The following is a 22269-nucleotide window of genomic DNA, read 5'->3' as shown; positions in this document are numbered from 1 at the left end:
TTAGGTAGGCCAGATGTGAAGCAGTCCTCTTGCATTACGCTTCTCTCAGAGAGGACCATGTCAAGACGGGGAAGCCGAGCACAGCAATGTTTAAGGTGAAATAGTGCAGTAAGCTCATTGATTTCTGCCATCACTTGTTTTTATAATCTGGCTAGATCCTTAAATGGCGTTTTTTCTAGTCGGGAAGACTGAGTCAGCTCCGAAAAAATGTCAATACCTACTAACTTATCTTCAGGAACGGAAACTCCCTATTGTTTTTTGAGTGGTTTTGAGCCACATAGCTGATGTTTATGGTGTGTAGTTGCTGCTCTTGTGGCGAATAAACACACATACACACGTGCAAACTCACCCCCACCCACAGAGGGCTTTGTTTGTCATGACCTTGCTTTTTGATAATGCTTTGGAAAGTCTCAGTTCCATCTGAGCCACAGTGCAAGCTTGACATGGCTCAAGAGTGGCTCTCCCTGTGGCCGCATGGAATTCCTGAGGAGATCAGTATCAGTAACATCAACATCGCAGCAACAAGCAGCTAAGTTCTAGGCTCTATTCGGGTTAACCCCGTGAACCCACAGCTTATTATTCAGTTATTAATAAGTTCTTAAAATAGAAATTTCCTCACTTTTTGTTGAAAAAATAGAAGTTCTTTAAAGCCATGCCGTAGAATACCCACTTTTGGTTCCAAAAAGAACCTTATTTGTAATAGAGATGTACATCATAAGGAAAAAAAAGTATTGGGACACCTTCTCATTCATTGTTTCTTCAGATATTCTTCAAGGCTAATACAAAGAGTTTATCCTGGTTTTGTTGAAGGAATTGGCTCTACTGAAAAAAGCTGAAGGCTTTCTAGTAGATTTTGGAGCATTGCTGTGAGGATTTGATTGCATTCAGCAACAGAAGCATTAGTGAGGTCACGATGTTGGATGAGTTATCACGAAAGTACTGGATGGAGCGCCATCCATCATTCCTGAGAACACAGTTCCACTGCTCCACAGCTCAATGCTGGGGGGCTTTATAGCCCTCTAGCCCACTCCTGACATTAGGCATGGTGCACAGTTTGGTCTGTATGTGGAAACTGTATGCTGTATATGCACTTATTAACTCTGCAGAATTATAGTGCCGACCATTCACCCAAGACTCTAGACATTGCTAGATATGAGCAAAGGGCTTGCTACATGAACCAGGCCTCGTGACTGCCACTTTGCACAAGGCCTCAAAAGCGAGCGGCCATCGTTGTTAGGCTAAAAGCTAACCCAAACCAGTCAAATTTTTAATTAAAATAATTAATAAATGCACAATAAATGCATTCTGTGGCAGCGTTAAAACATTTGTAGTATACAGTAATTATTAGTAAGTAAATGTCTTAGTTGGGTAGTTGGGTTAACAAGGGACTGAAGTATTGGCCCACATACCTGCCCTTAGCACTGGAAGGGTTAAATACAAAAAGCCATCAATCTTTGACCGATCCCTCCCCAGATAAGGCATCGTTTTTATTAAATGTCACAGGATGGATGATCGGATCTGGTTTTGTAGCAGTTTAACTAATTTGACAAATGATGGACGGGGTGAAGAACAACAACAAGGAACAAGATGAGATATGATGGTAAATGTCTGGAGGTCTGTAATGATCTCAACAGATTTCTTATACAGTATTTTGAAAGACAGAACTCTGCATCTATTAAACACAGATCTCTGGATAGTAGTTTTATTAATTTTCAATCAAACTTTTGCACATCGCTGTCCAAATGACATGCTTTCATTATTACCCATGGCTTATTTACATTTACATTTATGGCATTTAGCGGACGCTCCTATCCAGAGCGACTTACAAGGTTACTGGTATTACAGAGGAGGGTCAGTGTAGTGTTAGGAGTCTGGCCCAAGTACTCTTATTGGTGTAGCACAGCATAGTCACCTAGACTGGGAATTGAACCCCAGTCTCCCACATGGTGTGGTAGCTCACTGGCCGGTAGTGGTGTTATCTGTTGCGCCACACCAACCACATGTCACATTATTTAGTTATTTAGTTATTAATTATTATTTAGTTATTAATGATAATAATTGAATGTTATTAAACATCGTCCTATCTTTTTTAGAGCCCAATTTCTGTTTATAAGCTAAAATTAAAATACTGGAAAATCATAACATACAGCACTGCTGCTGATCTGACTTAATTTCACTTAGAAAATCAACAAAACAAACCTAGTCCTCAAACTTTATGACTGCACATTCAAAAAAAGCCATAAAGCTCAAGGTCATATTGACAGTTAGCATAATATAATAGCCTGCCGCCAGGCATCGAGGCTTATTATTGACCCAGGATGCTTACCACAGGAAATACACTGTCAGATGGTCTGCAAGGAAAACAGCACACACTTAGACTGATCTCAAAGCTTCGTGCTTCTGTTCGCAATCTCATAAACATGGTCAGTGGGCTCTGTTAGCGTAATGATTGACTTTGTACACTGCTGGATGAACACTAGCACATTAACATATTAAGTGCCGTGGGTTTCAGCTTGTGTTGCTCTGAATGGGGCTTGTAGTTTCATATTCCTTGAAAGGCCAGCATGCTTACTCGCTTCTGGCCACCCTTTGCCATCACATGTGTGAAGGATGCATTTATTTTCAGCGACCTTGTTTCAGGAGGTCACATGAGCTGTATTTTTATCTACTCCGAAACATGAGCAGAGTGTCCGGGTTTAGAAAGGAGGGCCACTTTTATTTGTTGTTGCTTTATGGTATCTTGGTAACATTCGATTTCATGACATTATACAGTGTGGCTGGTTAAAGCATAAGCAGAGACTGGGATCGTGGATCTTGTAGTTGGGTAACTGCCAATTTGCTAATAAAATAGGGGAACCAAGGAAGCAAGTATTGCAGATATGCCAGCGTTGGTCAACTCTCTTAAGTATCTGAACCAGTTTAACAAGGCCCAGATTGTGATGGACATCTCCAAAACATCAGGCTGGTCTTGTAGAGTTTTCCTGATATGTAGTGGACATCAATGAACAATCAGTGAACCACAGGACACCTCCAGAGGTTTTGTGGAGTCCATGCTTTGATGGTTCAGAGCTGTTTTGACCTACGTAATTATTATTATTATTATTAGCTGGTTGGGATAGAGTAGTGGGCAACATTGCGGCCTAAAAGTCATTGGGCAAGTCTCCCAGCACTATATTTGCCTACTTGTGTAAGTAATTCTGGATAAGAGCGTCAGCCAAATGGCATTGATGTTAGGTTTTAATATTATGTCGGATTGGTGTATATTGTAGATGACTATGGGCTTGACTTATCATCTGGAGAAGAAGTCCAGATTGATACTTAGGGCAGCTTTGGGTTTACAGGAATTGCCTGTCTACTAGTTAAGGTCTCAGTGTGTCTGTAGGATCAGGGTTTAAGTAGAAGAAGGTGAAAGGTCTATAATTGTGAGTGTAGGTGGTCTGAGAAAGGGTTAAGGGAACGCCATGCATGGAATCTAGGCTGCGAGGAGAAACCGTGGGGGGGTGGCGGGACGTCTAGAGACAAGACAGCTGCGTGTGCCACTTATATGGCTTGTTTGTGTCATCTTGTGTTACCGTTGAAGCCCCAAGACAGGCCTCTAGGAAGGAGCTATGCTTTGCTGATCTAAGGTTGGTTCCTTCATGTCCATACTAAGATTAGTTTAAAAACACAGGCTTTACCAGCGGCAAAAAGAAGAGGGAGCAAAGAGGAGGATTGGAAGGACGATGCTGTAACTGAGGGGTGTTATAAAGGCTCTGTAATGTACCTTTGACACCCCTTATTTCTTCACCTTGAGTGCAGTACATTCCATGTTTATGGACCAAAACCAGTCAATAAAATTACATGGGCTTCAATGTTATGTCAATAATGTGCCTTTAAAAAGTCCCTTGTTACTTCACCTTGAGTGCAGGAGTTAAGGCCTCACTCCTGCAGGCTGAATAGGTAATTAAATAGACCTGTTTTCATAAAATCCCCAAAACAGTACATTCAAAATAGGCTGTTTTTGCATGAACTGTGTGAATTGCAAAGTGAGGTACATTTAGAGTGTACATCATAAACCTGAATGCACACTCTTTGCCGGAGTGGTTTCACCTTCAAGGAAGGTGCGTACTGGGACATGTCCCCATAGTGCAAGATCTCTCCCACATCACCTCAGCTTCATATCCTGCTCAGTCAGCCTCCATCCATCCTTCTGCTGGCTGCTCCCTCTTGGACAGCTGAGCTCTTGGGTAAAGTGGATTAATTAGCTGCCAGAGCAACACCATTGCCCTGGATTAAAAGCCCCATTAATCCCACTGCCCGCACACTGAGTCATGCAGAGACTCGGCCGAACTGGAGCTTCTGCTTACCCTTTTATGCATGAAGGGACCAGTGATGTGGTTGCGGGCTAAGATTACTTACTATGTACTGGTTCGAGGTCAGTTTTACTGAACTGTATGCTGGCCTGTGATCAGCTTTGAGAGGGAAAGAGTGGCCTTATTAATTAACATAATGCTAGTAGTGACAGCAGTTGTGCAAATGTCCCACTATCAGTGGAGTAAATGAGATTCCCTTATACTCGCTACAGCACTAGGCCTAATCCTGGGCTAGCTAATGAACCCCAGTGGCTGTACAAGTGCCCAAATATGTGTGCTTGGTTTAGCGTTAGTCACCGGCAAACCACAAAGAGAGCACATTTTTCCATTGCAGTTTGGTTGTTGTGGCTTCACAACCCAAAGCCAAGGATATTAAAATGACTGGGCTGTTAGTAGTGTTGCACTGATACCAATACCGTATCTGTATTGGCACCGATATTAACACAGTTTCGGCATTAGAGAGCACAGATACCATAAATCTTACTGACGCCCTACAAATATTTTTGTTTGCATATATATTTGTTGTGAAACCAAACATTTAAAAACCAGTAAAAGCAGTAAAAAGTAAGTTCATTTAATGGAACTTCTACATTAACAGCACTGTTTGTTTCTATGTGGTGTTTATTAGGCAAGACGATCAACTAACCTCAATGCACGAGCAGTTTCGCTTTGGTCAGTAGCATTAGTAGTTGTAGTGGTTAATGGTGACATAGCACGTTGATGTGAAAGTGAAAGTGTTGTTTCGAAAGCCCAGGCTGAGGTGGAAAGTTTGGTAAATTGAAGAAACTGAAAGCATCTTCTGAGAATATACTGGTACAGATGTTGACATGCAAGGGTTCCTTGCTGCATCTCGTCAAATTCCCCTGCTCCTGCCTTGTCTTAGACTTACGGCCTGACCTACTTCTTCTACAGCTTTGGCACAAGTGCACAGAAAAACAGCCCACGTCTTCAGATATTTCAGAACCTGGGGGCCTTTCTGATTTGTTTTCTGTGAAAGATAGGCTTACACGGGGGATGTGTCACCATGTTTAATTGCAAGAAGCGTTACAACAATGCCAGGCTTCTTTCTACTCCCTGTAAGGAGTAGAGAATGTAGGAATTCTTCTAATGATGCTCTGACTTGTAATAGCAAGTGTTCTCCCAGTGATAGTCTTCATGACTGGCTAAAATCAGTGAGCCACACTGACAGGAAACTGTCTCACGTATGGGTAATATATTCACTGTCAGTGTTAGAGAAGCCTGGTAGATGAACGAGGCTCAAGGACCCCCGGTCTGTTGTCGACCTTTTGGCATATTAGGTTTCAAATGTGCAGGCCGCATGGCTGGGGCCGGGGCTGCCAGTGGAAATTTCCACTTCAGAATGAGGGAGCTGCCTTTTGTTCTACTACAGGGGCTCGCAACAAGTCCCTGGAAGTTGGCTCAGGCTGCCGTTGCGAAATAGTGCAAACAGTCAGCTTTTATAGTACGAGAGAGAGAGAAAGAGAGAGAGAGCACGAATTTACAACTGGATTCCAACACTCGAAAAGCCTAAAATTTCTTTCTGTCATGCCACAGTCAGAAAGTGTGAAGTCAGTCTTGTTTTGTGAACAGAAACTGTGAAAATACCAGATTTGGTCTGATTTGCCGTCGGAAAATTCCACTGGAAAGTTAATTTTGAACCAGGTCATTAAAGCGAGTCGTTTGACAACAAACAAAACTACCCTTTTCAAATGTGTCACTTTTAAACCTGGTATTTTTAGTGACTTTTGGGTACTTTTCTGTCTTTGACCACAGGAAAAAGGGAAATAACAGCCCTCAGCTATATTTGGTCATCAGGACAACTCATGACCTCGTGAGTAGACACATTGAATATGACCTCAGCGGTCAAAAGCAATGCTAATGAGTTGTATTGATCGCCTCGTCCGCATGGGTTCCCTGGGCAAATCAAACCTAGTGGAGGATTGACTTGATTGTGTTTTGGTCTGGAGTTCACGTTCAGGGCTCATTGACCTGTTGAGCAAGCGTAAACAGACTCATAGATTTACACTTCTTGGATCGGCCAGATTGATAGCACTCTCATTACGGCCATGCCAGTCACTGCATTCCCCAGCCTTCCAGTGGAAGATTACAGGAACGGCCATGTGACGGCTCTTCTTTCTGTCTGGCGGGGAGTACTTGGCTAAAAATGTGTTTTACTTCACGGTCAGAGGGAGGTTATGTGATGTCCTTGTGGGGGCCTCACACTCCTAGGGAGCTGTGTGGTGGTCTAGTCTGAGGCATAAAATAAGCAAAAGGGTTGTTGCTGGCCCGGGGGATTTTGCTAATGTGATTGGAGAAGGCTGTGAGCTATAAAAGAGACTACCTGAGATGATTTTGTGTTCTCAAAAGATCAACAAACGTTATAGAACGAATAAACGATGAGCGCACTCAAGCTCTGTTGACTTTGAAAGACAAACTTATGATCCACATGTTTTTCCCAGACCCTTCAGTGCTACGGTCATTGATTGGCCTTCAAGTCTTCAGAACATATTAGAAGATATTAGAAGTTACATCCATTAATAGAAACCCCTTCATTAAGAAATGACCACAGGTCCCAACAAGTACTAGCCATTACACCACGTACCCACATGACAAAATGTAATGTGGATGGCTGGATTTGTTGAGAGTCAGCAAGAAATGACTGCAGGCCCACCAAGACTTGAACTTGGACCGCTGGATTCAGAGTCCAGAAGGCTGACCATTACACCAGCGATCAGAAATGTAATGTGTAGAAGATAGGAAGTTAGAAACTGTAGCATTTTTACTGTACAGGCCCGGACAGGGCTTGACCTTTCATCTACAGCTCATTTCTCTTCCAATGAATGGTTAAACGAAAGCTGTGTTAAAAGAAGTGCTGTGTAATCTTGAGAGAACCTTTCAGCATAGAGTGCAGATGCAGTCTAAAGGGGCGTACCAATCTAGGTTAAACAAGACTCCTCCACCGGCCAGCCATTGCTAGGTATAATTGGGATGCGTACTGTGGCTGCCAGGCAGTGCGAAAGAGGTCCTTGTAAACCCATGCGCTTATAGTCTGCCTGACTGAGTTTCAGATCAGGACCGGCTAATGCAAACACTTCAGTCATCAGAACTGCCGGAGGGATGTGATTACAGCCTAGCATATCGCAATAGCATTTCCTTATGAGGTTGTGTCATGGGCCACAGCTATTAGTCACGAATGAGCTAGAGTTCATGTGTAGTGAAGGTAATAAGCACATATATGAAACATTGCAATCTCCTTATCTCCTAGCTCACATAACTTGGGTTAGGTCTTGCTAATATTTGCTTTTGAAAGTTTCCCCAGTTGCTGCACCTTCCCCCAGTAGATTTCCAAGACGACCTGGGTTGTAGCGCAAGACTGCCTGGTATCACGCCTGAAACGTAGCCATGCTACTAAAAGGCCATTCGTTTAGGTTGCCGTGCACCATATCTCCAACAATCGTTCGTCAGAGCCCTTATCAAAGATGCAGCAATGCAAATGGACCAGTTTGTTGCAGTCACAACACGCTAACGTTAAATCTGGTAGGTACCTAGTGAACTACATGTCCCACAATGCAATCCGATTGCTCAGCATGCAGTTTTTCAAGCCCCCTTTTGCGGCCGCAGGGGCGCACAGCGAATCAGGCTAGGCTAAGCATGGGTTTTAGCCGCATGGTTATATGCGTCAGGCGTGGTTGTCCAGGTTGTCCTAAGTAATTAAGGTGAAAAATGGAGATTAGGGCTGGACCATATGGCAAAAATATTGTATTACGATATTTAAAGACATTTTCACGAGACAAGATATTCATCAGGATAGATGTAAGCGCAGACAAAATGCATCAGTAGTGATGGGTTTTTAATGACTACCATCCAAACACTTTCCCATATTTAATACAGGCATTTTTATGGAAATGTGCAGCACTTCATCCAGTTAAACCAGACGTATTACACTATTTGTAGTGAAACATGCAGCTCAATACGCTTAGATAAGCTTAGTATCAAATATTGTCATGTTGCCCATGTTACTCTAATGGAGATATTCTCACAGTTCCTAGGATTGCTGAGCAGATGTACCAAAAGAAATCCAAGAAGTTCCTTAAAACCTCTTCCGTTGCTTTGGGATGTTGTCTTGAGAATGGCGTCCCAGTTCAGCAGGTCAGAGCGAAAGTGCCTATGACTCCTAAATCATCTATGGTTTTGCATACCAGAATACCTCCCTGGTCCTCCTCTTTCAGCCTCGCAGATCACTTCTGAACATCCTCTGAGCATCAGCAGTTGGAGTTCACACCTTCTGCAGAAGTGTGAGAGTCTAGGGGTTGTCTTCTCCCACGGCTGTGGATCCTGTGTAATTTTAGCAGCTCTGCGGTGCTTAGCGAACCTTATATAATAACAGACTGCATGTACTGGAAAACTCCCTGTTTAGTATTTCCACACATTAGGCCTACCTACACAATGGAGACAGTTCTACACGGTGCGAAGACGACTCTCTGTTTAATGGGTGAAGGTTCAGCGTACGTTTTATGGGCTTCTCTTATCTCGCCCAGTGGGATTTGGTGTTTTGACCTCTTCCTCTCTCTTGGCTGGTGAAGGGGGGAGGGGGTATGATGAGGCTTTTCCTCTGGCTGGGTAAGGCATTGTGTTTATCCGCACCACAGTGGCTTTGACATGCGGGATCTGCTTTTTAGATAACGTGAGTATGTTGGAATGTGGCATTGCAGACGCATATGCCTGTTATGTAACAGAGCAAGGGAGGGGGAAACTGAGGACCACAGCAGCATCAGTAGTGCAGTATATGTCCCATTTTCTAGACTAGAACAGGTTGTCCACATGTGGGCCTTATGGCACTTCTAGGAAGCTCAGACTCGGATGGCATTTTTTTTCTTTTTTGTCTGAGTGCAGTCGGGGCTGTTTCCTGATGTTGGATGGAAATTGCTCTGTACATTTAGATTTTTCTTTCACAGCAAGGAACATCCAGCCATGTGTGCTTTATGGATGCATTGTGCTAAGAGTGCTCTTAGGCTTGCCCTCCTTCTCGCTGTGTTACTTCTGATACTTCGTCTTCTGTGTGACTGGAGTGTATTTTTAGAGGTATAGGAGAAAAAATGTGTCTGGTAGGTTCTTGGTAGAGTTGAACAACCAGGCAAACATCACGCTGCTTAAATTAGAAAAGATCTGGAGCGATACGGATATGAATGAAACATCAGAGGCAAATCTAATGTCCTATTTTTTTTTTTTTTGGACGTGGATTGTTTCAAAGGCACCTCAAGGAACCATGGAACTCTATGTCTTGAATGGGACAGTACAAAAAAGATGCTAAGCTGATTTGAACCCATAGACAGGACCCCCACATTCCCACCTTGACAAATGTCCCTATACAAAAAGCAAGAGAGAATGGGACTCAATGCATTATCGAAAGTGATCTCCCGCCGGTTCAACCATCATCAGCTGAAAAACCTTCGGGTGGTAAGACGGAGACAGACGACGAGAGGGAAAGACAGCAACCTTTTGCCGGAACCAAAGAATGAAAAGACAGGGAGAAAAAGGACGTGTCAGGACCGCTTCCTTCCTATTCGGACCTGGAGGCATCTGGCCCAACGTCCTCCTCAAAAGCAGCTTTGTGGTCAAGTTCATTTGACGCAGTGGGATAGGCTCGTTCAGCATGGCTCCTGAATCCTTGCCGAATCCTGACAGTGACAGGCAGGGGAAGAGGTGTAGCCGGGGGTGGAGAGGGGTGTCATTTCAGTTTCCAATAAGGGGCTTGAGTCTTAAATCTCCTTGCTGATCTCTCCAGCATAACCTTTGAAAGCTTCTTCTGTGTCCTTGTTCACCGCCACATAATAGAGACCTTGATGGGCTGACATTTATGGACTGAAACTTCTAAGCCGGCTGAAGTGGGCAGCATTGATACTTTTCACTTACTTTACAGACCTGAAAGTCTGCGTGGAAAGGTTGTAAGGTTGTTATCGTTCATACACTGGACATGTGTAGCAGGAAGACGATAGAAGTGCAGGAATGGAGGTTTGAAAGCCGAAGCCACCTAACAGTGGCACGTCGCCAGCGGGATCATAAAACCATAAAACTTAGCTTAATCACTGTTATACTGATGACATTCCTGCAATAAATCTCACCTCCAGTTGCCTTGCCCTTGTTGAGACTTTGTAAAGTTCATTATGATAGTTGGGAGGCTGGCAACTTTTTCGGTGATGGTCCAGAAAAGTTGGGCCCTTGTCTTGTGCAGCATCTGGGTTTGACTGAAGGCTGCAAGAGCTAAGGGTGCAACCGTTTCAGTATACATGTAAATGAACTCATTCAGGTACTTTAAGTTGCACCAGTAAGTTGCTGACATAGATGTGCAAATGCACACACACACAGCTTGTCTAGTCTCCGTAGATAAGTACTTCCAATAGGATAGGACTCTCTGGATCAGATGGACTTGAACTTATTGGAGCTAGAGGGGTATAAAATCCCCCAGCATTGAGCTCTGAAATGATGGATGATACTTTTGGGATGAGTTGAGAATGAAGCGGGTGGTGGTCATCCAACATCCTGACCTCACTGACACTCTTGTCACTGAATGCCGTCACATCCCTGGACAGTAGAATAAACAGTATTACAGGGTAAACTCTTTTTAATACCCTTGATTTTAAGAGAAACAAGGAATGAGAAGGTGTCCCAATACTTTTGTCCCAGTTCCGCACTGGAACTGCTAAACTCAAGCGCCCAGTGGTCTGTGTGACCTTTTGATAAACAAGGCGTCTCGTAAAACACATGAAACCCTTCCCCTAGTTCCCTCGGTCAGTCAGCTTGCACTCAGTCTGGAGATCAGGCACCTGGAAGAGTTGCAGGTAACATCCGTCGGCTCTTGAACATCTAAGCTCAGTTTGTAAGCCAGTAAACGCATGGAGGCCTCATGCTTCTTGGCCATCACCAACTGACAAGATGAAAAGTTGCAGAACAGGGACGGAGTGTGGCCACACTTACGGATGTCACTGCCAGGGACCAGCTCAGTGAAGTAGGACTTCACTGCTTCACTGCTTGTGGCCTTGAACTCCCTCTATCCTTCTGTTCTTCTGAAATATACATCTCAGAAGCTGCCTTCTCCAGAAGATGAGTTTGTGTGCAAACACGTTAAGCTCAAAGACTCAAACCATCCCAATTTTCCAGGTAATTTAGGCTTGCTTCATGGGCATGCGCAACAGCTGTGCTAATTTTGTTTCCATACAAATCAGGGAGCAATAACCCAGGCTTTCCCCCGGGTGTTTATACGTGACTCACTGTAGAGGCTGGAAAACAGACTACAGGAGTCTGGTCCCGTTTGCCAGCTCAGATAAGCAGAGCTACAGAGTGGGTGGGCGACAGTGGAGGGGTGCTTCGGCCAGGGGAACCGAACAACAGGCGGCGGGGCCCTCCTGGAACAGCTCCAGGGCTTACTGGCAAAAATGACTGGACAGAAGACAGAGAGGCTGGACCCGACGCAGCCAACCAACGTCCACTGCTGTTTACCACTGCATACCGGCAGTGATTTTACGCATGAACTGTTACAACTGTTGTGACTGTGTGTCTATGTGTGTGTGTGTGTGGGAGCCCTGTGTTGTTTCTATCAGGGTGGGTTATTGATTTCTGGACGAGGTTCCACCGCTGTGTCTGTAAGCTGCGCTCGAGTGGAGCTTTAATCGGGGAAAGGGAGGCTGCGCTGGTGGTCGGAGGCTTTCTGGTAGGAGCTCAGGTTTCTGAGCAAGGGGGAAAGTCCCCTTGAGGTAGAAAACAGTGTCAAAGCACACAAAAGCATTCATTATAGCACATAGAAAAATGTCCTGGGCGTGAACACACCCTCTACACACATTCTCACACTCTCTTTTCCTCTCTCACATCTGCATGTTCACACATGTCCAGGCATGTCCAGACTGGACTGGTGAGGGGTCTTCATAGAGCAGATTGACTCAAATTCAGTCCAGGCAGGTAGATGTGTTCTCACTGTTTCTCAGATGTTTCTAAGATTCTTAAGTCCACCATGTTTCATTGCAACATTTGTACACAACTAGATGGACAAAAGTATTGGGACACCTGCTCATTTTGTGTTATTGTTTCTGAAATCAAAGGCGTTAGTAAAAGAGAGTTGATCCTGCTTTTGTTGGAGTAAATGTCTCTACTGTCCAGGGAAGGCTTTCGACTAGATTTACTAGAGGCATTGCTGTGAGGATTTGATTGCAGTCAGCGACAAGAGCATTAGTGATGTCAGGGATGAAGAGATGAAATGCACCTTATCTCTGACTTAACTGGAGAACACAGTTACTTCTATTGCTCCACAGCTCAATGCTGGGGGCTATATACCACTCTAGCCCGCGCCTGGCATTAGGCATGGTGCCAATAGGTTCATATGTATCTGCTCCAGAGTCCTATTTTATTGGCAGGACTTGACTCTACTGTATGAGATTTTGCTCTGGAGCATTTTCATGGAAAGACATTCCAAATGGGAGTTAGGCCATATCTCTAAATATCAGCTAATTCCAGGGACAAAGTTTGGACAATACCAGATACCTTCACCTACAATAAACAGTATTTTGGTTTATTAAGGTACTTCAGCACTTGCCAAGGACAGAATCTAAGGTAATCGTGACAGGACAGGCTAAAGAGACACATTATCAGATCACCACACGTCAAGATTTCCCACAGATGCTGGCCAGATACAGTAACATCCCATGTTTTTTTTTATATTTATATAAAATATAAATCAGATCAAATCAGATTCAATATTCTACAGCGTTTGGTTTTAAGATCAGGCTTGGATTTAAACCCGAATGCCAACAGCAGACCTTAATTATTGGAAAAGATTGTTTTAAAAAGCCTGTTTGTAAGAGGGCATGCCAAAGTGAAGCAGTACCAAATCTCCAAAGATCAGTTAATGTCAATTCTCTCACAGACGGCGGTTGGTGTGCTTGCTGGGTAATAGGTCCTGCAGGGCTGATGTTCCCCAGCCTGCGCCACAGAATTTACTCACTTAACAGAAGCCTGGTGTGCCGTCTGGGCCTCCTCTCACACACGCCCGCAAGATAAGCGGCAGTCCGTTTGTTCATTACTGGAGTGGAGGCCGCTAATGGTTGTTATGGAGACGGGCCAGGAGGCGCTTGCATCCGCGAGACGGCTTGTTCCACTGGCTTGCAGGTTAATGCTAGTCAGGGCTGAGGAGCGCTGCAGGGAAATGCTGGCTAGGCCTGACCTGCTTTGACACCATGGTGACGGATGGGGCTCGGAAAGGGCACTCGCTCTCCCAGCCCTTGGGCTGACATTTAGGCTTGCGATCTGAATCTCGGTTTGATGTTTCAGCGTCTTCATTTTCTCCTATCTCTACGTGTCAGAGGTTTTGCTCAGATCTGATCTTTCTGACCTGACAGTTTGAGTTTGTGATACGTAACCCCTGCCCCCCCCCCCCCCTCCCTGCCTCGGTAATACCATATACCGTGGTATTATTTTGAAACAGGAGTGGATACCGCCCTAACCTAACCAGAGGTAAATAAAATTGTCAAATAACGCAGACAAACCGTCCTCGTCAGATCCACCATGATTTCATGAGCTGGAATGAGGTGCGAAAGGGCCAGAATGTACCATGAAACAGTGTTGTTTGGCTGCTGATGTGCTGCCCACACTGGATGATGACCACAGCGATAGGCACTTGCAGAGTGAACTGTGTGGAAATTCATTCGCTGTGATCTGACCATTCTCATTACGATTGCCCGATCACATCCTGGATTGGTGTTCAGTCTGGGACCACAAATAAAAGTTGCGCAAAATTGATTTGAAAGGTTGATTTAAGATTCAGCGTGAACATCCAGCCTCTCATCCTGTCTCTCCTCTCTGGTTTTCTCCACCAGGATATCCATGACCTCGGATTTCCAGCACTACAGTTTCAGAATGCCGAATATAGGGTTTCAGAACCTCCCCCTGAATATCTACATCGTCGTCTTCGGGACCGCCATCTTCGTGTTCATCCTCAGCCTTCTCTTCTGCTGCTATCTGATTCGGTAAGCCCACAGAACTCTTCCCTCTGCCTCTTAAAGATCATGTGAAATTGAGTCATCTCACTTACGCTGGGTGTAAGATGGCATATAGCTGCGCAGCCTGCCCAAAGAAGTTGACGTCTCCTTTAAGGAGGAGGGTTCGAGTAGTGGAGCATTAACACTGGTCCAGCGTTCCTTGGTTCATTTGTCACTTCAGGGCCGTTGTAACATAAGCAGAGCAAATGCTAATGAATACAAATCGGCCGAGCGTTCAGGACTGCTGAACCCGCACTCTTTGCATTAAGTAGCCAGAATTGGAGTTGCACACACAGAAGCACATCATCCTTAATGACCTACTGGCTTTTGAGCTCTGCTGTGCACTGGGTAGTAAAGAGCCAATGAAGACAGCTCGTAAACTAGCAGAAGCGTCAGGTGCCGCAAGCCTGCAAATTCAGTAAACAGTGGAAAGTTCACCTCATAACTTCACCGGTTCCCCTTGTAAAAGATTAAGTGGTTTCCATCATAAAAGCTCAGCCTAGCTTTCAGAACAAACACCAAACACCACAAACACAAAAACACCAGTTGCAACGTCACATAACTCGCCAGAAAACACGCTTTTCGCTCTCAGGGCTCAGTGACCTCACATGGGGCAACGTTTTGGGGTTTTACAGCCCTCCCGAAGGTGGGTTTTATCCTTCGGAAAATGAGCATGAAGGGGAGAAGAAGGGACAGGGAGGTGTAGGGGAAAAGAAACCTGCATTAGAGGACAGAAACCACTGACAGATGGTGCTGCCTAGGAGGACTTCACTTTCATCTGCGCACCGAGAAGGAAGAGCGAGGCTCTTTTATCACGTTTACTTTGAAGGCTGCAGCGGCTTTGAATGCCGCAGACATGCCCCAGTCATTAGCCTGCCGCTCAATAAGGCAAGGGAAATGAATGGGCCACCTTGAATGCTGTAATTAGCCTGTTGTTAATAGTAGTAGTACAAATAAAAAAATGAATGATAATAGTAATAATAATAATAATATTACTTACTAGATATCTTTTTATATATAGAAATAAGGTATACGTTATTTCCTTTTTTAATAAATTTAATGAGCATCTGATCGATTTGATCATCTGATCATTTGAACAATATTGAGAGATGGTACACTTACATTTATTACTACTTAAAATGTCTAAAATTAGAATCAGGTGCAGAACATCAGCTGCAGATGATCAGAACATGGTTAGAGAGGATTCTGGAGGAGCCTGTCTTATTTACACCTCAGACATTTAGTCTGGTCTGCTCTTGATTATTGAAGTGAGTGGTGAAGATCATCAGAATGGCCAGATCCAAAGAGCTCTCTGAGGCCTTCAGAAAGAAGGCTGTAGATGCAGAGGAGTCTGGAAAAGGGCTTTTAAAAGATCTCCACTGTCAGCTTTATCATTTCCAAGTAGAGAACATTTAAATCAACTGCCAACGTGACCAGATCCCACGTCCTAGCGAGTTCAGTCCGAGCGCAGACCTACACAGTACACAGTACAACATCTACAGTCAGAACGAGACCAAGCAAGCTTGAGGAAGCCCTTCCTGTCAAAAAACAGAACTAAGAGAAGATAAGATAAGATATGGTAAATACCATTACCATAATGATACTCTGATGTTCACTACAATTCCCACAATGCGTTCTTCAATCATTGCACACTAATCCAACAGCCCCACATGACTGCCTGCACTGAACAGCGATGTCCGTACCGTGACACGTAACTCAGAGGACTCACTGTAGCGGATTCACTCCTGTAAATGTGTCTTCTGAATCCATTTATCCCAAACTGACCAAACTTTAGCCATGCATGCCCTGTGCAAATGAACTAAGGAGAGCTTTCAGGCCGCTGGAACCAGAATAAAGGAAATCCCAGGCTCTTTTCTGAAATTCTATTAACTGTTAAATTCCAAAATTAGCTTTCACATCGGTCGGGCTGCAGCTGTATGTCATGCGAATGCCGCTCTGAGCATGAATGACGTTGTTGTTGACCGATGCTTATTGATGTTTGTCACAAAGAGTGAGAAGGTCAAACAGCACAGTTTGGAGAAGCTAGTACCAACTCCTGACTTGATAATCTGAAAAGTGCACAAGCTCTCTTTGCTTGAATCTGGCCCCGCTGCCTGTTCAGCAGACCGCTGAAGGCCCTTTACTGACACAATCACTGTACCAAAGCTTCTTAGTTGCACAGTCACGAACCGTGGTGGGCTCAGCCTTGAGGTTGATACAGCATGCCTTTATCCTCTTTTATGTTGAGGCTGGTGTTTTACTCCCAGCTGATCTATCCTCCAGATGCAAGTCAAGGACAGCAATTAGAGAAGCGTGTATGAATTTAAATTGAGCAGTTATGTCAGTCAATTTTAGTATCTTTAAACCCTTTAAACCCAAAAACCGGGTATGCACACTGCTGACCCCTGAAACAATTCATAGTGGATACTGAATAAAACCTATTAGTAACTAAATAATTTATAGTGGAACAATACAATTACAATACAATACAATTAATTACTAGTGGAAAGTAATTAATTGTAGTTACTGATTAATTCATCATGGATACTAAATAATTGATAGTAGTTACTAAATAATTCATAGACATTATTGAATAGTTCATAGTGGATCCTGAATCATTTATAATAGTTATTAAATAATTCATAGTGGAAACAAAATAATGTATTTTATGTACTGATTAATTTGTAATGGAGACTAAATATGAACTAAACTAAATAAAGTAGTTTCTGTTTAATGGGTACTAAATAATTAATAGTAGTTACTGAATAATTCATAGTGGATCCTGAATATTATATCTACTGAATATTATAATAGTAGATACTGATGAATTCATAAATGATTCAAAATAGCTTATATTAGTGACTAAATTACCTTCTAGTGTACTCCATAATATTAGTTACTAAATTTACTAGTTTACTCCATAGTAGATCCTAATAAATATATACAGAATACTAAATAATTAATAGAAGTTACTGATTAATTCATAGTAGTTGTTCACTAAAAGGGTATTGAATAATTCATAGTGGATACTAAGTAATTCATTATGATACTATACGATTAATAGTAGTTTGTGAATACACAATGTAGTGATTAATACCCACTAAATACTCATTAATTCATATTAGTTAGTGAATAATTCATAGTGGATAACTGAATAATTCATAGTGGATAACTGAATAATTCATAGTAGTAACTGAATCATTTATAGTGGGTACTAAATAATTCATAGTGGATACAGAATAATTCACAGTAGTTACTGAATAACTCATAGTGGATATGCTTAATAACGAATAGTAGTTATTGAATATCTCAGTGGTTACAGAATAGTTATTTATAGTGGATAATGGAAGAATTTGTTGTAATTACTGAATGATAGTCTTAAAAATAAAGCTTCTAAATAAACCTAGGGTTTAAGTGACTTGGCTGGTAATTTGGATTGTGAGGTTAATAGTGATTTACAAATTATGCTGACATCTTCATTGTCTCCATCCAGGATGATAGTTTTAGTTATAACTCAACACAGTCCCTAGGCTGTAGACACGCAGGCTAGTAGGGATGTGGCCAACTAGTCACATTTTACGTTAGTGCTGTTGTCATGGAGTCGTCCCTGACAGCTGTAGCTTTAACGTGCACATGTGTAGCATTTCTTACCTAAGACAGTGCGAACCAGCGGCTAAATTCACCTTAACCAGTGGGGGGTAAGTTCCCATCTCATTCACTTCATACACATTCTCTTTGCTCTTTAGCCACCCACCACACACTACCACCAACATGTAAGAATAGCAGCTTCCAATATATAGAAAAGTCTACAATAGATGGAGGTGGTCAGATTACCAAGTCACTGAAGAAAGGACATTACATCTAGATCCACTCTGAAAAGCTTCTAAAGATGCAGTCTCCCTTTGCATCCATTTGCGTCCCCTGTCCCTCTCTTCCCCTTGCCAAGCCTGCTAGCCTCAGAGCTCCCCAGCTTCCATTGCACCTAAACTCCAGCATTGAAATATTCATATCGCATACAGCAGCAGGGTGAGACGGACATGACGACATTGGCGAATTTAGCCTGCGCTGAAAATAGCAGCCTCCTACCCAGCCTCTATCATGCCATTTCTCAGTGCCATGGCTCCCATTCATCATGTATAAAACAATGGGGGGAAGTGATGGACTCCTCGCAGCTTCTGTTTGGAGTAAACCAGTAGTGGTGTGGTCATTATACTGGAGTAGTGGCATCTTTGGAGTACCTGCATGATCTTTGATCCTGTAGGTCTTGCAGCTTATTAAAACAAGATGAGAAAATCTGTTCTGGTTTGTATAATCTGGATTGTATAATTGCAGTCAATATGCAAATAAGAGAGATTATACTGTATTATTATTATAATTATTATAGTTATATAATTATCTAACATAATAATCTAGAATCGCGGCTCCCAATCTTGGTCCTGGAGGACCCACTACCCTGCACATTTTAGTGGTTACCCTTCTTCCAACACATCTGATCCAGCTGATTAGCTAATTAAACCTTTGAACCCAAGTTAATTTTTTAGTTTTGTTAGTTTATCACCTATTATTTCGTAACTTCTAATCTTCTTTAAATGATTTAGTAATCACTGTTTTTCAGTACTGTCTGTAAATTATTCAGCATAATTGATTAAGGAATCACTGTTAATTATTTAATACCTTCTATTAAAAATCAGTAACTACTGTAAATGATTGAGTATGTTGTGTAAAGGATTCGTTACTACTGTAAAACGTTTAGTACCGTCTATAAATGGTTCAGTAACTGCTTTTAAATGATTCAGTAACTACAGTAAATATTTCAGTAAAAGATTCAGTAGCACCTGATTATTTTTATTTATTTATTTGTATTATTCAGTACCGTTAATAAACAATTACCAACCACTGTCATATTTTTCAGTACATTCTATAAATGGTTCAGTAACTGCTATAAATGATTTAGTAGCTACAGTAAATATTTCAGTACCTTTTGTAAAAGATTCAGTAACTACTGTAAATTATCCATTACCTTCTATAAAGGATTAGGAAATACTATAATTTACATTCATTATAAATGGTTCAGTACCTGCCTTAAATGATTCAGTAACCCTTATGAATGAATCAGTAACTGCAATGAAACTAATATGTAATATTTCAGTGCCTACTGTTAATGATTCAGTACCTACCCTAAATGATTTAGTAATCCTTATGAATGATTCAGTAACTGCTATGAAACTGTATTCGCGACATTTAGCTGACGCTCTTATCCAGAGCGACTTACAAGGTTACTGGTATTACAGAGGAGGGCCAATGTAGTGTTAGGAGTCTTGCTCAAGGACTCTTAGTGGTGTAGCGCAGCATGGTCACCCAGACCAGGAATCAAACCCCAGTCTCCCACATGCTGTGGTAGCTTACTGACCAGTAGTGGTGTTATCTGTTGTGCCACACCAATCACTAATCAAACACAATCAAACTAATATGTAATGATTCAGTGTCTACTGTTAATGATTCAGTACCTACCCTAAATGATTCAGTAACCCTTATGAATGATTCAGTAACTGCTATGACACTAATATATAATTTGTCATTAGAATGTAAGGAACTGAAGTAGGGGCCCTTATACAGGTCTCTAAGGTTCCTGAGTTGAAGGTAACAGGTTAGAGCCGGAAACCACTGAAAGGTGCAGGACAGGGGGTCCTCCTTGTCCAGACCCCAGACTAATGCCACTAAAATTGGAACCTCTTCGTGTTCGGTATGAGCACACTCCGTACCTGTAGCACGAGGGAGTCGTGAGCTGGAGCGAGAGTGTGAAAAAGGCAGTGATTCACCACACACACACTCAGTCTGACAAGAGACCAAATGTAGCAGCCTCTCACTAGAAGCAACACACATATGCGAAGTACTCCCGAGGCCTGGGGAATACACACATGTGCACAACGAGCAGGCTAGTGTTTATCTTGCAGGGCCTCCGAAAGGGAACAAAATGTAAATTCATGTCACGTCTGACATTTCCCACATTGTTTACACATCAGTCTGGGGGCTTGACCATTTCAAAACACTAGAAAAGATGGCATGCTACTGGTCAGTGCTGGGCGATATTGATTAACCCTCCTGTTACGTTCAACTGCATAAAAAACAGCAGTGATGTTCCTGGGTCAGATTGACCTGGTGCATGTTTCTAAAAGTTGATAAAACTGATGGGATAAAAACGATGGGTTTGTACAAGTGTCGTTACTGATGTCCGATTGTTACAGCCCACCTTAATCTCACATGGGTCCTACCTAGGCCGCATGTGCAGTGTACAACCCTAGAGTTCCATCACTGACCCTGGTGGGCATCCATATGTGGGGCCAACATGGAGCCTGTAGACAAAACTTTTTGGTTTCCACCAAAAAGGCTACCCATACAGGCCCCACATGGGCATGTTATCTGGCTAGTGTAATCAGAAATTTCACCACTTACAGATCATGGTTTGTTTATGATAATTCACTCATTTTTCACAAAAAAAGATACAGAACATTGGTACAAACTAGATTTTCAACACTTTTGTCAAATGTATTTATGTTTTATTTAGATTTTTTACATTTAGATTTGATTTGACCTTGCAGACTTGGAGTGAGGGTGGTGTTGCAAACACATTAAGTGAGTCATTTTCCATTTATAAGAGCCAGCAGACAGGGTTTCATGCTCCAAAATGATAAATATAATAAATAATAAAAATAATAAAATATTTTTTAATCATCGAAACAAGTCAATTTAACTCGCAACATAACAAGAGGACTAAACTCAATCTCACAGAATTTTCCAAGTATATCACAGAATCCAATAAGATTAGATTTTAACCATGGTAAAGTTAATAATATCATGCTATGTAGCTTGTTATAATGGGATTGTTTTGTTTCTTTTAATGAAATGAACCCCCGGGGCACTTTACTGCTACTGTAATGCAAACATTAACCAGATGTTAGGAAATCTTCCAGAGTTTGTCATCAATAAATAATACTAAAATTCAAATCAACATTGTTGTTTGACACTGATACAGATGTTACACAGTATTAATGAGGTCAGGTACTGATGTAGGGTGGTCAGTTCTGGACCATGAACACCTCTCTAACTGATCCCAAAGGGTTTGGATGATGCTCCATAGCTCCATAGATATAGAGTGTATAAACCCACAGCACGCCCATCAGTACAAGAAAGAACCCCTCCAAATTCACACCAAGAACATCCTCAGAACAGGCCCCACTCCTCCACCTTCCATCAATGGGAGTTCTGCACCTTTACCTGCTGGTCTTTTTCAGAAATGTCAGTTTATCTCCTAGACTGTGCTGCCTGTTTTACAGATCCCTCTCACTCTGCTCCGAGAGGTTAAGGTTACTTGTAATGGAGGTAAATCTTACAACCTTATTTTCATTGTATATTTGTGTCCCCTTTCATCTTTTCTGCCAGAACTTCTGCCTAATGGATGATATTGCCTATGATATAAGATGTCATTGGGGTTGACTGTGCTATATTGTCTTTTGCTATTTTTGTATTGAATGATGATGTCCTGTTATGAAGCAGCGTTTGCTGGATTGATGGTTTATTGTTTTAGAGACATTCTGGTGTATAAAACGCCATAAATCTGGCCAGAATAATTCCGAAAGTTCTCCAGCATTAATTCCCTATCACCAGGTCCACAGTATAATAAACCAAAACAGTTACTGCGATTTTTATTCCTGCTCCCACAGGACGCAAACATTCCAGTATTTTTCCACAAGCAGTCAGACGCACCAAACAGGCTCTGTTTCACTCTCTGACACACACATTTATACCCACACAAATAAGCATTTTTATAATGGCCAGTTGAGTGTTGGCTCAGACAGGCTTAAGCCTAAGAGTGGGTCTGCACAACTTGCTGA

The 22269-nt window shown here is 42.5% G+C and overlaps 1 protein-coding gene across 5 annotated transcripts in view; it reads left to right on the top strand.

Annotated features, from left to right (window-relative positions):
• Window positions 1-22269, top strand: part of rnf24 (ring finger protein 24) — a 46504-nt gene that overhangs the window by 2114 nt on the left and 22121 nt on the right. For 4 of the 5 annotated variants that reach the window (XM_072669654.1, XM_072669651.1, XM_072669653.1 and 1 more), the window contains one exon: window positions 14216-14365. In XM_072669654.1, the coding sequence (XP_072525755.1) occupies window positions 14223-14365 (143 nt within the window). In that variant the 5' untranslated portion in view covers window positions 14216-14222. Of the gene's footprint in view, window positions 1-6125; window positions 6184-14215; window positions 14366-22269 lie in introns of all 5 variants that reach the window. The other variant, XM_072669649.1, reaches the window with a different exon arrangement.

The sequence above is a fragment of the Salminus brasiliensis genome, chromosome 24 (genome assembly GCF_030463535.1).
Source record: "Salminus brasiliensis chromosome 24, fSalBra1.hap2, whole genome shotgun sequence".
NCBI classification, from domain to species: domain Eukaryota; kingdom Metazoa; phylum Chordata; class Actinopteri; order Characiformes; family Bryconidae; genus Salminus; species Salminus brasiliensis.
The sequence above is the reverse complement of the archived record's forward strand: the minus strand, read 5'-3'. Positions and strand labels throughout refer to the sequence as shown.